Here is a 17,824-nt window from a genome sequence, read left to right as displayed (position 1 = left end):
GCTCACTGGCTAGATTGGTTTGATGGGATTATTTTGTTTTTTTAAGGTTTCGGAAATTTAGGCTCATTCTTTAAGAATGGGAAGATTCTAACCCAAACAAGTGTTTCATGCTGTTGTGGTAAGCACATAGATGCATGATCCATACTTTCTAGAAGAGAAGAACTTCTCTCTGGCTTTTCATGAAAGCCCAGGGGAAGAATGGTTAATCAAGACTACCAAGAATACAAACTTCCAATGGCCTGGAAGGAAGCCATGCAAAGAGGAATGTAGTTCAATCTTTATGGAAATACTGAGACTAGGAAAGACATCTGCCTTGAGGAAATATGCATGACATGAGAAGGGGTTATCCAGCAACTGCCTGCACTCCTTTGCCCAAGACTTTCCCATTATGATCTTGTACACAGTCATCCTTTAGTCCTCCAAGTGTGTCTGCATTTGTTGCAGGGATAGATTTACCCAGACAGGTGGAAGAGTCATGACTTAAGGGTTATAAACAGCTGCAGAGGCCTAGGCTGCTCTGATAGTCTTGCTAGCAGAGAATGAGGCCGTTCCCTGTTTCTGGGCATTAACCAGCCTTAGAACAGGCCCCAAATCAGAACGACTGTAATTTTGGTCCAGCGCATGTACCACCCATTACAGCTAAATAGTAACATTAAGATGTAAATTGTTTCCAGTCGTTTTATTTTGGGGTTGTTGTCCAGTGCGGGGATCCAAACCCTTGACCTTGGTGTTACAACTCCGCGCTCCAACCAACGGAGCTAACCGGCCAGCCCCTCCGTTTGTTTTAAAAGGGATCATCTTGGCGTGCTGTTTGTTGCTGACTCATAGCGTTGCTGCTTTGGGATAATATGTTAAGTTTCAAAATGGGACACACAGTAGGTATGCAACAAATACAAGTCAACTCGTAGCAGTAACTCTTGTCCCTTAAGGAGAGTGCCCTTACTATCCCACCACAGGTAAGGCAAGTGAGTGAATGGTGACTGACAAATGTGTCCTGGTTTGTTGTTTCTAACTCCCCCAGAGCAAGCGTTTCCCTCTATCAGGTAACTTTTTAAAAGTGACAGCGAGCACAACTGGTACCGAGCAGGTTCAGCTTCTGACCAGTTATCTCCGAGGTTTGAGGGTGGGTGAGGGGAGAACGTCTCTAGACCCTCCCTGTCCAGGAAGGGGGCAGGCTTAGGCTGAGCTCTGGTCGCCGCAACCTGTCGTGACGCCTCACGGTGCTTGGCACTCCAGGGAGCCAATAGAAATGTAAAGAACCGTTTGAATCGGCCAATGCCGGCGGGGAGAGGGCGGGGCTTACGAGCCCTATAAAAGCCGCGGCCGGCCCGGTGGCAGCAGCGGCGGCTCCTGCAGCAGCGGCCGACTGTGGGCGGTGGAGCTTCCGTGCGCCCATTGGGTCCGACCCTTCCAGCGTCCCGCTCCTTCGCCAGCCTGCCTCGCTCCTCCGCGCAATGACCACCACCACCACCTTCAAGGGTGTCGACCCGAACAGCAGGAATAGCTCCCGGTGAGGCGACCGGGCCGCTCCCGAGCCGCGCAGGGCTGAGGGGCGGGAGGGCCGCTGCCGGCGGGGCCAGGCTGGCCGGGCGCCGGTCGTTGGCGGTAACGTGTCCCGTGCGCTGCGCTCGCGCCCGGGCGGGCGGCAGGGCTCGGCCGTCGGCGCCGCCTTTGTGCCGCCCGGCGAGCCGGGCGCGCCGGCCCCGCCCCGATTCCCGCTGCTCCCGATTCATTCCTCCCACCGAGCGAGGGGCTGGGGGCGCCGGGGCTGGTCGCCGCTCGCAGCACGGCGGGTTTTCATTCAGCTCAACGTGCGGGGAGGGATGGCTTTTCCCGCTCTGCGGCGAGGCTGACCCAACCCCAGGACGGTGGTCTTGGCGCCCCAGGTCCCAGCCAGGATGCGTCCAGGGCGCCTCGGTCAGGCCCCATTGTCCCACCCCCGGGCCACGCGTTCCTACCTCTGGCCCGGGGCATGTGGCTGGCCCCGCGCTCGGGCGCAGCGAGCAGATCCTGCCACCCTATCGATCGGCTTCGGCGGGCTCCTGCCCTCGTCGTGCCCCGACTCCCCGTTCGGGCCCTACCGGCAGGTGCATTTGTGGTCGGACGGGGCTGGTCATCGCGACCCTGCACCTGCGCTCAGAGCCCAGCGGTCCGCCCCGTCCCCTCTTCAAAGTGCCTCCCCTCTCCTAACAAAGGAAGGCCCCTTCTCCTCCTCCTCCCCGCACCCTCTCCGAGCGGGAGGAGGGACGAGCTAGCCCGAAGGGGTTTCTGCGCTCAAACCTTCGGACCTCGGTCTTTGCACCCCACCTTCTTCGCTTCACCTTTTGACGTTTGCCAAATGAGTTCATCCCTGATCCTGGTTCCCTTGCAGGAGGAGGTTTCCTGTCCTTGGGCGGGGCCGGAGACATCTATTGTCTTCCGTAGTATCTCCACCTGGGAAGCCTGCGCCTTTCTGGCTACTCATCCCACTGCATTTTGGGGAGAAGGCACTGGGCACGGTATCTGGACTGGGAGCCTTTTCCAAGCCCTTGCTTAACTTGGTGGAAGGGTTTGGATTCTGTGGAAGGTGTCCACATTGTCTCAGATAATTGCACACTGTTCTTTAAGGTGGATTACAGGCATCTATGGGGTCCTCCTCAAGGCTTGGAGGAAGCTTAGATTCCACTTTTTCTGGGCGTCTTTTCTCCATTGATCGCCACCTGCAGTCATGTGTGGCCAGCCTTGGGGTCCTGGCCAAGTGGCACAAAGGGAGCCATTTTGTGGGGCTAAGAAGACAGACATGAAATAGCAATATCTCACAGGGGTTAAAGAACTTGGGAACACAAAGCACGCCTCAGCAAATGAGCTTTAGGAAGAGGCACTGGAAATGACATTTCCTTCAGTTTTATAATGTAGAAAAGAATAGTTACGATTGAGAAAACTAAATTGGTAGTTACCGGGAAGGTTGGGGAACTTGAGAAGTATAGATCTAAGAAAATACTGGTCACTCCCTGTAATATTGTCATCCTTCCAATGAGAATTTTTTCAGAGGATAGTGGAACAAATTGAGCCTGGTTTTTTCATTTTGTGTCAACTTTGTGCAGGTCAGACTTCAGCTGTTTGAGTGATAATATGTAATCTGGGGTTTTATTTTTGGGGGCTGAGTTCAGTTTAGTGCTTTGTAAAGAATTTCATTTCACCAGGTCAAATGAACCCTCATGCTAGGTTTTTTCGTATGTATATTTGAAATGTGAGACATAAATGATTTTTGGTTCTGCAAAATAAATATTTTGATTCAACTTTTGTCATCATTTCTCTCCAATATTGTGATCTAGAGGCTGTAGCATTGGTCATTTTATTTACATACCTCATCTTCCTCTATAATGTCACCTAATTCTCCTAAATTTCTTTTCTCCATTCTTTTGGCACCATAAACTCATTGTAAATTTAGTCTGGGAGGGAATGATCTGCAAAGGTCATATGGAAACTCTGGGATTTAAAGAAAGATGAAAGAAAAGGAGTAATTTTTTTTTAATTACTATCCACAGTAAATGGACACATTTTTGTTGAGTGTTAAATATGTAATCCTGATTTAAATATCATGTGTGTGGTTTGGAAAGAATAGTATGATCTTAAAAAACAAAATTGAAATACTTTTTGTCTTATGATCCAAATCCTTTGTTTGGGGATGTCTCGCTATTACAGATGGTCTCCACAACACTGACGTCATCGGAGTAGGTCATACCTGCTATTGCAAGAGGAGCACAGACCTTTAAAAAGTTGGACTGGTCAGAGCTTTGATTTGCTTTTAAGCCAGTGTTTGGGTGTTTTTTTCAAGGCCAAAAATATTTCTGAGCCCAGTAGGGTTATGAAGCTTTTTATCTGGCCAAAATAATTCATGAGGTTTTAATTATGATTAGTAAGTAAAATCATTTTAATCCCTAGGGAATGAAGGGATAACAAAGAAGTTAATGTTGATTATAATATTTCAAGGGTTTTTCTTGGTTTGGTGTACGAATGATAAAAATTGCTTCAAACTTTAACATTAGAGAAAGAATTTGTCGTGTATCTTTAATTGTGATTTAAACAAAACAGTGGCATTTTAAATGTTTTACATGTTATAAAGGAATGCAGTGAGGTCTTTGGGGAGATAATGAAATTTTTATTTAGTGTGAATTGAGTATTGCATTTTACTGTGGGCAGACACTAACACAGTCACAAGTCGCTTAGCAACGGGGATACATTCTGAAAAATGTTAGGTATTTTCATTGTTGTGTGAACATCATAGAGTGTACTTACACATACCTACGTGGTATAGCCTACTACACACCTCCACCTGCATTATAATCTTATGGGACTATGGGACTACTGTCATATATGCAGTCTGTCATTTCGCAGTGCATGACTGTATTACATTTAGGGGAGGAAGCTAGAGGGACTATATAAGAAATATAAGACGCTCCAAGGTTAGGAAACAAGAAAACCTTTATCAAAGCAGTTTGTAGTTTCAAGAGAAAAATGGCTTTGTGTGGTTCTCCCATTTAAGCACTTTGAGCACTTGTTATATGCCTGCCAGGTACTGAGGATTTCGTTTTGGTTCCATCTGTGTCATTAACTAATGTTGGGCAGTTTATTTAAAGCTCCTCAGGGCCTGACTTTGCTGTCCTAAAGATGTCGAAGCACACAGAGCAGAACTCAGCAAACTACCACCTGCAGGCCAAACCCAGCCGGCACTAATTTCTGTAGGGCCTGTGAACTGCAAATGATTTTTACATTTATAAATGGTTGAAAATAGCAAGTAGAAGAATATTTCATGTCTTGTGAAAATTATATGAAAATCCAATTTCAGTCTCCTAAATACAGCCACACTCATTTTCCTATTGTCTGTGGCTGCCTTTGTGCAACATGACAGTGACTAGCTCAGAAAGACGTGATCCACAAAGCTAAAAGTACTTACCGTCTGGATCCTTTTCCTCTGGTATACTGTTATCCTTTGAGATCATGGAGCGCTCTACTAAACTGCTTCATGGAGGAGGTGGAGGTTTAAGAGATGGGCTGGGTTTGAATAGGCACTGAGGGAAGGACGGAGAGTCATCGAGGCAGGAGGAAATAAGCCGGTGGAAACTCTGAGGTGGAGATGAACCAGAACTGTTTTTGAAACAGTGAAGAAAGTGGCTCGACTGGACTGGTAAAGGTGGTGAGCACCTCTCTTGCAATGTTTGAGAGGAGGCCGTGTTGATAGGAGGCAAAGTTTGTCAGATCCCCTCTGTTCCTGCCTATCCAAACCTTGCATCTTCGGGACATTGCAGTCTGGCAGAAAAGGATGCAGGACAGGGCAGGAAGGGACAGTGGGTGAGTCGTGTGAGGGGCAGCGTGAGGGTGCTGAGCCAGGGCTCCTGCCTATACCCGAGGGAACTGAGGAGCTGGGATTTGTCTAGAGAGCCAGAGTGGACACAGGTGAATGAATGATCACATTCATTTCTAATGAACAGTGGGCATAAGTAAGACTATCAAAAGAAAAATGGTTAGGGAATTCTGGAACCCAGCAGCAGTCTTTAAAAGAATTTTAGGGCTGGCCAGTTAGCTAAATTGGTTAGAGTGCAGCCTTGGTGTTAGAGAACACTAAGGTCACGGGTTCGGATCCCAGTACTGGCCAGTCACCCCCCAAAAATAAATAAATAAAAGAATTCTGGATGAATAGCAATACAGAAAAATATGAAGTACAAAAAAGACATTAACATTCCCTGTCTATGAGAGGGAACCCCAAATAACATTGTGGTGATATTTATGTCTAGTTATGGTTACAGTAATAGCTAATAGCATGATTACCATGTTCTAGGTACTGTTACAAGCACGATAGATATGATATCGTCAAATAGTCTTATGAGGCAGATACTATTCTCATTTTACAGAAGAGAAAACCAAGGCATAGCGAGGTTAAGCAACTCATCCGAGGTCACATAGCTATGCGTGTCTCTATACACATAATTTTATATTACATGTAATTGGGCTCATTTGTTTTCCAGCTTTTTTCATTCACTATTTTGGGTAACTTTTCACATCCACTAATAGATCTCACCCTACTGTATATAGCTTTCTATTGTATGGACATGCTTTGATAACCAACCTCCTATTAATGGACAATTAGGATGTTTCCAATTTTTTTTACAGATTAACAAGGAGTATCCTTGTATATATGTCTGGTTATTTATTAATTTCTGGAAGTAGGAAAGCTGGTTCAGATGAAATGCAAATTTGAACATTTAATACATATTGTCAAAATATCCTCTAGAAAGTTTGTACAAATCGGGCTGGCCAGTTGCTCACTTGGTTAAAGCGCAGTACTGATAATACCAAGGTCAAGGGTTTGGCTCCTGTGCCAGCCAGCTACCCGCCCCCACCCACCCCCAAAAAGAAAGTTTATACAAACTTATGCTCTCATACTTGAATGCTGGGAGTTGACATTCTTTTCATATCTACCAATCTAATAAGCATACAATGTATCCTTTTGTTTTAAAGTAATTTATTTGTTAGTGAGGTTGGGTTTTTATTTATTTACTTATTTATATTTAGGTTGGATGTTTAATGTTTAGAGGTTATCCATATTTTTAAATTGCCTATTAGTACCTTCTGTTCGTTTTTCTCTTTTTAATATTACTTTTAAGAGCATTTTCTATACTAGTGTATCTTTTGTCAGATATTTTTGCCAAGTTTAATCTGTCCATCTTTTCATGGTTTCTGACTTTTATCTTGTGCTTAAAAAGCCCTTTTCTTCAAGACTAGAACCATATTTATACATATTTTTTTCCAGTAGTTTTGTTTTAGTCTCTAAATTGAAATATTTGACTTAGCCGGAATTTGTTTTGGTAAATGAAGTGAGGTAAGGATATATATTTTATTTGTTTAGTCAAAATGGCTGGCCAGTTGACTCAATGCAGTTTTTCCTACTGGTCTAAAATACTCCTTTTGAGGAAGAACTCTTTTATCTTGACAAAATTCTGAGGAGAAACTGACAAACAAACCCACCATTGTAGAAGTTGTGAACAGATTCAGCAAATGGTAAAACATATTAAAAAATCAGATTTGGGGCTGAGCCCGTGGCGCACTCGGTAGCGTGCTGCGCTAGCAGCGCGGCGACGCTCCCGCCGCCGCGGGTTCAGATCCTATATAAGGATGATCGGTGCACTCCCTGGCTGAGCGCCGGTCACCGGAAAAAAAAAAAAAAAAAAAAAAAAAAAAATCAGATTTGAACAACTTAGTAAGCTTGATCTAGTAGACACATAGAGAACATTGGCAAAGACACATTCTTCTCAAGCAAGCACACAGATTTACAAAATTGACCACATGTTAGGCCGTAAGGCAAATCTTATCAAATTTTAAAGGATTCATGTCATACAGACTCTGTCGTCTGCATTATAATTTAAAACTAGGAATCAATAAACTAGAAAGACCCCTATGTTTGGCAACATAAAAATGCACTCTAAATATCCTAAGGGTCAAAGAAAATGGAAGTGAGAAAATATTTAGAATGAAATGATGTAAAGTTTTATATCAAAACTTGGGAATCCCTCTAAAAGGGTACTTAGAAGGGAATTTATACCTTAAGTGTTTAATTCAGCCTTTCTTTTCTAAGATAATGAGCAGAATTTACAAATGACAACTGTATTTATTTGGAAATTTGGAAAAAAGACATATTCCTAGAAAAATATTTCTTATTCAAACTGATTTAAGAAGAAATAGAAAACCAAACCATTCCTATCATCAGTAAAGGAACTGAATCAGTAGTTATAAAGTCTTCTCATGAAAACCTTTCGATTTTCTGTTTTGAGAGGTGGCAAGGGGAATTAAATTGAGTGTTTCCAGAAGGAGACAAATTGGTCAACCTGTGGCAGGAAGATTTAGAAATTTGAAAGTACTGTGTTTTTATGTTGAACAAAAATCAGTAGGGGCTGGCTGGTTGGCTTAGGTAGTTAGAGCATGGTGGTGATAACACCGAGGTCTGGGGTTCGATCCCTCTGCCAACCATCAAAAAACAAACAAACAAACAAAAAAACTGTAGATGATGTCCAAGGGAACATGGTATAAAACACGGCACGAATCTTACACTTCCTTTCTCTTGTGGCCAGTCACGTTTATCAGTTAGAACAGTGAGGGACAAGTATATAAACAGAGCTTATTGGTGATGTTGAGATGGAAGAGACTTTTTATTATCAGCTCTTTTGGGCTTCTAAATTGGTCAAGTTAACTTATACATATATTTTTTATTTAGTTGAAAATAAAAATGAAAGTGCTTTATAAATGGATAAATAATAAGACATGCTTCTAAACTTTGCAAATATAAGGGCCGGCCCGTGGCTCACTTGGGAGAGTGTGGTGCTGACAACACCAAGGCCACGGGTTCGGATCCCTATAGAGGGATGGCCGGTTAGCTCACTTGGGAAAATGTGGTGCTGACAACACCAAGTCAAGGGTTAAGATCCCCTTACCAGTCATCTTAAAAAAATAATAAAAAATTTAAAAAATAAACTTTGCAAATATATTCAGCTATGCCCAGCAGGGCAAGGTCCATTCAGCCTTTTGCCATTTCCAAAAAGGGGACACCAACCAGGCTGTTACTTGTGATGACATTCAGGCTGTTTCAGCTGCCTTGTGTGATGGATGACCTGATGACGAATATTATATAGCAGTGTTTGGTATCTTAATATCCATCCTTGAATTTATGTCATGATGGAATTGATCCCTTTTTCTCATTTACAACTCTCTTTTGTGGGGTGTGGGGGAAATGACTGAGTAAGAGAACTGAAATGAAAGGTGTTTGGAAATGTTTATGCCAAGAAATGTTTTGCTATGATCTGAAATTGACATTTTGCCATTATTTCTAGGGTTTTGCGGCCTCCAGGTGGTGGATCCAATTTTTCATTAGGCTTTGATGAACCAACAGAACAACCTATGAGGAAGAATAAAATGGCCTCTAACATCTTCGGGACACCTGAGGAAAATTCCCCTTCGTGGGCCAAGTCGGCAGGTACGGCTTTTGTCTGTGATCACTGTTCAAAGGGATGGACTCAGCATAAGCAACCACGGCCAGTTTTGTACTGATGAGCAAAATCTAACTTAATGGTAATAAAATAGACAATAGTTCAAGCAGAACGTGAGAGGAAAGTGCTGGGAAATACTCACAGTCTAGGTGATGGATCAGAATGAGGACTGAAGTCAGATTGGGTTATTTAGTCCCTATGTAGAGTTTTTAAGCCATCAACTTAACCTCTCTAGGACTGTTTCCTCATTTTGTAATATGAGACTAACACATAATGTCAGCTCCTTAAAAACTGTTTTGCTTAGGGCCGGCCCATGGCTCACTGGGGAGAGTGCGGTGCTGATAACACCAAGGCCATGGGTTTGGATCCTATATAGGGATGGCCGGTTTGCTCACTGGGTGAGCGTGGTGCTGACAACACCAAGTCAAGGGTTAAGATCCCCTTACCGGTCATCTTTAAAAAAAAAAAAAAACTTTTGCTTTAGGTCTTTCTACTGTATTCCTCGTATATTTTGACTTTTAGGTGCCAAGTCTAGTGGTGGCAGGGAAGATTCAGAGTCGTCTGGACTGCAGAGAAGGAACTCTTCTGAAGCAAACTCTGGAGACTTCTTAGATCTGAAGGTCAGTGTGACAACATGAGGAAAGAAAGGCTTTAAGGTCAACATGACTTAGAAATAAACTTCCTCCTTTTTTTTTTTTTTTTTTTACTAAGAGTTTCAGTTCTGCCACAGAAATTTTCTGTAGAGGTAATTAGGAAAGGGGCTGGTCCATATCGGTGATGGAAGATTGATAAGCAGAGTAAAGTCAGAAAAGTTAAACCTGATCTTGATCTGTTCAGGTGTGTCTTTTACCATTAGGGTTATATCATTCAGTGTTGCTCTTTGGAACCTGTGGATGACACTCACTTCCTGTGCATCTCATATATAGTAGCATTTATGAGTTCAAGGACTGTTTTAGTTGTGTGTGGATGCTGGTTTTGAGTTGAACTCCAGGAGGCTTTAGCACTGGCTGTTACCAACAGTTGTGTCTGCAGATGATTACTGCTACCACGCTTCGAGTTGTCTGAAAAGACCTTGCCTGGTAGGAAGTCCTCCTGCCTAGGATCTTAAAGCTCATTGAGCCATCAACTGTCTGAGTGTGGGGAGAGCTCTAGAGAGGACTTTGGAGTTTAACAGCTAGATAAGGAGAAAAAAGGAAGAGATGTGGAAGGATAGATTTACCAGTTTCCCATTCTGATAAAAATTCCTCTGAAATGCTAATTGGTATTAGGTCATCAGAGTAAATGTTAAGGTTCTTTCTGGTGTTTTCGGTGTGTGACTGGCACTGGGGTGATTTATCGTGCAGAATTTTTGTATAGTATTGTCCCAAGTTGAATAAAGGTTGCAGCAAGATCACTCTGTACTTGATTGTATCAAAATGAAATTACACATTTGGTTTCAAATAGATGTTAGCCTCTCTGATCTGTGACTTATTTGTGTTATACAATTAAAATAGAAAGTAAATTTTTAAATTTTTTTCTTTTTCAGGGAGAAGGTGACATTCATGGTGAGTATTTATGAAGACCAAACTTCTGGTTCTGTAAAAGGTTTTAGAACAGATCTGAGGGCTGGCCTGTGGCTCACTCGGGAGAGTGCGGTGCTGATAACACCAAGGCCACGGGTTCGGATTCTATATAGGGATGGCCGATTCGCTCACTGGCTGAGTGTGGTGCTGACAACACCAAGCCAAGGGTTAAGATCCCCTTACCGGTCATCTTTAAAAAAAAAAAAAAGAACAGATCTGAATTTTGATTGAAGTCATTGTCTTGGGGAAAGAGACTAGGGAGTGACAATTGGCCATGCCCCAAGTGTCAACATACGCTGGGTAGAGAGGGAAGATGAAACTAGAAAGTTAGCAAACATGGCCACATGTTTAATCTGCCAGCAATGAGATGAATGCATAGAAATGTACTAGAAAGGAAAAAAAAAAACCCAGATAATCCTTTTTTTTTTTTTTTTTGTCTTTTTCGTGACCGGTACTCAGCCAGTGAGTGCACCGGCCATTCCTATATAGGATCTGAACCTGCGACGGGAGTGTCGCTGCGCTCCCAGCGCCGCACTCTCCCGAGTGCGCCACGGGCTCGGCCCCAGATAATCCTTTAAAAATACACATACATTAATCAGGTTGGTATTTGTTACACTTAATGAGAGCTTTTAATAAGAGACTCTGGCATTTTAAGCTCAGCTCACAGCATTCAGTTTACAAAGTTCATTTGATTTTTGTACTGAGTTGCTTATTCAGCAAGACATCATTGATTACCTGCATGATGATTTTGTAAATGATGATTTAGGAGGCAGATGTAAATTTTCAGTTAGCCATCCATATTGCTAATTATTATTAGAAATGAGCTGGGGCCGAGCCCGTGGCGCACTTGGTAGAGTGCTGCGCTGGGAGCGCGGCGACTCTCCCGCCGCGGGTTCGGATCCTATATAGGACTGACCAGTGCACTCATTGGCTGAGTGCCGGTCACGAAAAAACGACAAAAAAAAAAAAAAAAAAAAAAAAAAGAAATGAGCTGTAATCATTTACTTAAATTATTTTAAATCTTTGAAGTGTTTATTGTCACTTCTCTAACAAGTGCCAGAGAATTGCTGATGAGTATGATGTAAGGTTTACAAGTGTCAGGCAGCAGTAATCAGGTTCAAGTTGACTTGGTGAAATGTAGCAGTCACAAGGCCCTCTGGTCTGGAAGGAAGAAGCTGCTTCCCCAAAGCCTTTTCCTACCATTACATTTTGTGATGCAGCCTTCATACGGAAAAAGAAGTGTTCAAAAACCAAATTCCTGGGCTGACTGGTTAGCTCAGCTAGTTAGAGCACGGTGTTGATAACACCAAGGCCAAGGTTAAGATCCCTGTACTGGCCAGCTGCCAAAAAAAGAAAGTACCATAGCTAGCTTCCTCCTCTGCCCTCTTAAACTGTTTCATGATGGGGCTTGGCAGGAGGAGAAGCTGCTGAGCCCTTGTGAGCATTGCCTGGGTTCTTCCTGATAAGACCAATCATGTTTTCACTGGATTGAAGACATATTAGTTACTGTTTGTGTCCAATTTGTGCCATTTGGAAAGACAGCTCTGGAGATAAAAATCTTTTAGGCTTTTTGATTCTGCTGGTTTTCATATTCGTTTTTAAAAAATGACCGGTAAGGGGATCTTAACCCTTGACTTGGTGTTGTCAACACCACGTTCTCTGAAGTGAGCCAACCGGCCATCCCTATATAGGGATCCGAACCTGTGGCCTTGATGTTGTCAGTACGACACTCTCCCAAGTGAGCCACAGGCCGGCCCTTGCTTTTCATATTCTGAACACTTCCACTGTCAGACCTTATTTAGTAAGAATCAGCTATTCTTTATTCATTGATTTGGGCCAGTGGATATAATTATAAATTTGGGGGGAAGTATGTGAGAGCACTGATAAAGATGGACAATGTGTCATTAGTCCTACTGAATAATTAATAAAGCTCTTCCCTGCTTCCCCTCTTTCCGGCCCCAGCTCAGTTTGTTATAGGTTCTCCAGGTAAACAGCACATTGAATTGTATACTGTGACAAGTCCTTCATTCTTTTTTTTTTTTTTTTTTTTTTTTTTGTCTTTTTCGTGACTGGCACTCAGCCAGTGAGCGCACCGGCCATTCCCATATAGGATCCGAACCCGCGGCAGGAGCGTCGCTGCGCTCCCAGCGCCGCACTCTCCTGAGTATGCCACGGGCTCGGCCCCCCCTTCTTTTTTTTTTAATGGTTACTCATTTTGTCACCTTATTATTCTGTGTTCCTGACTTGTAACTTTTAGCTCATTTGTCGTAAAATGACAAAGGTCATAATGATTCAAGATATATCTGTTGGGTTAAAGGTCAACCCCAGTTCTTTTTTTTTTTTTTTTGTCTTTTTCGTGACTGGCACTCAGCCAGTGAGTGCACCGGCCATTCCTATATAGGATTCGAACCCGCGGCGGGAGCGTTGCCGCGCTCCCAGCGCCGCACTCTCCCGAGTGCGCCACGGGCTCGGCCCTCAACCCCAGTTCTGTTGCAAGGTTTACTTTATCACAGGATACTCTGATCAGTTTAAATAAGATTTTGTTTGGATATAAGAGAAATTGCCTTGAATTTTTGGGTAAGGAAAGGAATAGCTACAGGGAGGACTTTGGAGTTGTCATCCTGGGAAATCTGTAAGAAAGAGGGAGAAGGTCTAGGAAATTTAGGCATAAGTTTTCCCTGTCTTCAGGCAAGTTAGATGGTCTGCTGCATTTCTTTCAGTTCTGATTCTTTGATCCTTATTATGAATCGTTTTTTCTATTCAGATGTAGGTGTCCTTGTTCGTTCGTTCGTTCATTCATTCATTCATTCATTCATTATTTTTTAAAGAGGACTGGTAAGGGGATCTTAACCTGTGGCCTTGGTGTTGTCAGCACCACGCTCTCCCAAGTAAGCCATGGGCCAGCCCCTGACTGGACAGACATTTAAATTAAGGCCTGCTGCTGCTTATTTAGTCTTCATGAGTGCTTATCCCCTCCCCACCCTTCCCCTGCTTTTCTTTTTTGGTATGTTGTTATCTATTTGGGAAACACAAAACAGTTCCATTAATAGTGTAAGACAGATACAAGATTGGCAGGAATGAGCTTAATTCATGAGAATAAACTACCACGGTTAATTTTGTGTCCTTCAGAATATTCATTAACTGTTTGATCCATCCAAACAGCCAGTGAAGAATTCAGTTAGGCTTGGATAGTGTGAGGCCCTGTCCCACCAGCAGAAATGAAACAACCTGGATTGATAAGTTGTCTCAGGCTGAACTTGTCTGTATTCTCTTTACCCTGGATTTTTTTTTTTTTTTTAATGTGGAATTTTGTTTTTGTTTTGTATTTGCAATAAGTTGGACTTATTTTCCTAGGTTATTTAAGGGACACTTATCGTAGGACTTGAGAACTTAATGCATTTGAACCTGTTTCTTTTATTTTTTATTTTTTTTGTTTTGTTTTTGTTTCTGTCTTTTTTTGTGACCGGTACTCAGCCAGTGAGTGCACCGGCCATTCCTATATAGGATCCGAACCCGCGGCGGGAGCGTTGCTGCGCTCCCAGCGCCGCACTCTCCCGAGTGCGCCACGGGCTCGGCCCTGAACCTGTTTCTTTTATAACCGCGTAGCCATAGGAGACTAATGGGTGACCCTTTTTCTCTGAGTTTTAGTTCATCATTGTGAGAGCTGTCATTTTAGCAAGCTTCACACTCAAATTTTGCTTGTTAGTTGAGTAGTTTATGCATTATATGCATTATATTATAACTTAACTAATATACAATATTCCAAAAATTCATAAAACGAAATGCTAAAAGCAGCAGTAGCATATTTCTGAGATTTTGTTGTGTTTCTGACCCAAGTACAATTTTTTAATTTAGAAACATCTCCCCCCCTTGGACTTTTTGGTTTCAGTTGGCTAAATCAAAACTTAGGACGAGTGATTTTAGGAAGATGAATTTTTAATGTTTAGTCTTTGAGGAACTTGAAAAAACTAAATTTTTTTTTTTTTTTTTTTTTTTTTAAAGATGACCGGTAAGGGGATCTTAACCCTTGACTTGGTGTTGTCAGCACCACGCTCAGACAGTGAGCGAACCGGCCATCCGTATATGGGATCCGAACCCGGGGCCTTGGTGTTCTCAGCACCACACTCTCCCGAGTGAGCTACGGGCCGGCCCAAAAAAACTAAATTTTTTTAAAATTAGGACTTTTCATGGGTGTCCGGTATGAGTCCATCTGAAGTTCTTATAGTATATAGTGTATATCATAGTATTTCTGTTTCATTGATCCAGGATTTTGAAACTAAGGAAGGGAATAAAGGGAATAAATGTCTTTAAACCTGAAGATAGATTTTCTCAGGTCTTACGAATTAATGTTCAGTTTCTTGGGTTTCTTTTGGGTTTTTTTTGCAGCTGGCCTGTATGGGGATCTGAACCCTTGACCTTGGTGTTGGGTCAACATCTACTGAGCTAACCAGCCAGCCCCCATTCTTTTAAGACTGTGTTGTTCATTTTGGTAGCCATAAGCTGCATGTGGATATTTAAACTTAAACTTTAAATTAAGAGCCAGCCTGTGGCTCACTTGGGAGAGTATGGTGCTTATAACACCACGGCCACGAGTTCAGATCCCTATATAGGGATGGCCGGTTGGCTCACTTGGGAGAGCGTGGTGCTGACACCACCAAGTCAAGGGTTAAGATCCCCTTACTGGTCATCTTTTTAAAAAAAAAAAAAAACTTTAAATTATCTGGGACTAAATAAATAATTCAGAGTCTGGCCTGTTAGCTCACTTGATTAGAGCATGGTGCTGGTAACACCAAGGCCAAGGGTTCAGATCCCCTTACTGGCCAGCCACCAAAAGTGAGTAAGTAAATAAATAATAAAAGTAATTCATCCCTGCCCTGGCCAGCCACCAAAAATGAATGAATGAATGAATGAATAAATAAATAAATAAATAAATGTAATTCATTTGTATTAGCCACATTTCAAATGTTCAAAAGCCACGTAGGGCTAGTGGCTGCCATGTTGGACAGCACAGGTACCAAACATTTCCATCATTGCAAGCTTTGTTGGATAGAAGTGCTGACTTTGAATTTTATTATAATTTCAACATAAATCTCTAGTATACTTGGCCAAACAGTTATGGTGCAATTCCATGCATTAACCTGTTTCTGAAGTCTGACCATAATGCCTGTAATAATACAGGACAGTTTTTATGTTCTACTCTTTCAGGCAAATCCATCAAAAAAGGGCTTCTATGGATTATCTTTTACAGATATCTGTAAACTTCGAATATGCAACTGAATTTAATTCAGTGGTTTAACACTGAAATAAACCTGCCATTAAAAAAATTAAAAATAAGTCTAACATTTATTAAACTATTAAAGTCTTAGTAATAATTTCCTTTCACAGAAAATAGTTTTGGGTTTTGATGGTTTTTTTTTGTTTTTTGGGTTTTTTTTGCAGTCACTCTTGAATTTGTTTGAATCAGTGGCTTTTCTAGGCTTGGAAACTACTTGCTACTAAGAGACAATTTGTTTAAGAATATATGCTTTTTGGGAATTTCCCAAATTTGTCAGTGACTCAATCATGCAATATCTAGGATGTTGCATAATAATACACTAACTCTCAGGACTTTAGAGTGGGAAGTGTCTAGTTAATATCAATGAGAACTGGCTGGCCAGTTAGCTCAGTTGGTTAGAGTGCAGCCTTATAACACCAAGGTTATGGGTTTGGATCCCAGTACTGGCTAGACACACACGCACGCACACACGCGCACACACACACGGAATTACCATTATTAATGGAGAAGTTCTTATAATTTAGTAGGGGGAAGCTGGACTCTTTCAAAACGTCAGGACAGTTGGCTATCTTTGTGGTTAAAAAAAGAAAATCCAACCTCATATGGTTTTTATGGAAATTTAACATAAAAGAGGAATGAAATAACATCCATCACCCTTTGGTTTGCAGATGTTAAAGTAAGTGTTACCAAGTGCTGGCAAAGATGTAAGAAAAGGATATGAGGGTCTTCACAAAGTTCCTGGAAGGATTCGTGTTATCTTTAATTCCATTTTTCCATGAAGTTTTTGAAATACACTCGTATTCAGACACTTGTGCGGTAGAACTTGGCACAGCCACTGGGAAGGTGGAGAGTTATGTCTGTTCATATTGAAGATGGTGGCCCTTGTATGTGTCCCCTTGTGCATACATGACAGCGTATGTGCATCACAGCCTTGTTTGGAATGGCTGGGTTGGTTCCAATTTTTTGCTATCAGGACTGGACAAATACTATACTATATCATGTGATAAAATACGATAAAGCAGCTAAGCATGGTGAATTATGACCATGTGCGTAAGTATGGATAACTTCCCAAAAGAGTGGAAAAAAAGGAGGTTGATACCATTTACGTTAAATGCAACCAAAACAGTATTACGTGTTATCTGTGGCTACCTGTATATATACACAAAACAAATGGACTAGAAGAAAGCACACAACTCATGGTAGGGCCCCTGGGAGTAGGGAGAGCAGGACCCATATGGAGGTAGGTGGGGGTCAGAAACATAGTTTCCCTGTTAATGTTCTGATTTAGAATCTTTATATCATCACACATTTGTGTAATTTAGAAAAGAACATACACAGAACAAATATTGCAAAACATAAACAGAGGTTAATTTTGGATAGTGGGGACATGGTGGGTGACTCGTTTTCTTCATACTTTAGGTATGTTTCAAACCATCCTCAAACTGAAAAAAGAAAAAGCTTAGACTCTTAATCTTGACAGGAAATAGTTATTAACATTATTTCCATTCTCTGTTTTCCTAGAAAATGTGGACACAGACTTGCAAGGCAGCCTGGGGCAGGGTGAGGAGAAGCCCGTGCCCGCCGCACCTGTGCCCAGCCCAGTGGCCCCGGCCCCAGTGCCGTCCAGAAGAAACCCTCCTGGGGGCAAGTCCAGCCTCGTCTTGGGTTAACTCCGACTGTCTTGAACGCTGTTGTTTTGTTTGTTTTCTCCATGCTTGTGAACTGCACAACTTGAGCCTGACTGTACATCTTTTGGATTTGTTTCATTAAAAAAGAAGCACTTTATGTACTGCTGTCTTTTTTTTTTTTTTTCTTTTTGAAGAACAGGTTTCTCTTTATGTGTCCTGTGGGTCCGTGGGCCCTGGCATGAGTGTTTTCTAGTAGTAGATTGGAGGGAAAGCTTTGTGACAGTACTGTGTTTTTAAGAACAAATAATTTGGTTCCAAACGTGTTATTAGAGGATCTTTTGT

At 42.2% G+C, this 17,824-nt stretch overlaps 1 protein-coding gene across 2 annotated transcripts; it reads left to right on the top strand.

Moving 5' to 3' along the window:
- Positions 1-1,351: 1,351 nt before the first annotated feature.
- JPT1 (Jupiter microtubule associated homolog 1) lies at positions 1,352-17,639 on the top strand. Of its 2 annotated transcripts, XM_063080743.1 has the most exons (5): positions 1,352-1,510; positions 8,862-9,004; positions 9,540-9,637; positions 10,543-10,561; positions 17,376-17,639. In XM_063080743.1, the coding sequence occupies exons 1-5, from the start codon at positions 1,455-1,457 to the stop codon at positions 17,522-17,524; spliced, it is 465 nt and encodes a 154-aa protein (XP_062936813.1). In that variant the 5' UTR covers positions 1,352-1,454; the 3' UTR covers positions 17,525-17,639. The 2 variants fall into 2 exon arrangements, with proteins under 2 accessions (XP_062936813.1, XP_062936814.1); XM_063080744.1 differs by lacking the exon at positions 10,543-10,561.
- Positions 17,640-17,824: the final 185 nt, after the last annotated feature.

The sequence above is a fragment of the Cynocephalus volans genome, chromosome 16 (assembly GCF_027409185.1).
Source record: "Cynocephalus volans isolate mCynVol1 chromosome 16, mCynVol1.pri, whole genome shotgun sequence".
In the NCBI taxonomy this organism is placed as follows: Eukaryota; Metazoa; Chordata; class Mammalia; order Dermoptera; family Cynocephalidae; genus Cynocephalus; species Cynocephalus volans.
Note: the sequence above shows the minus strand (reverse complement) of the source record. Positions and strands in the feature narration are given on the sequence as shown.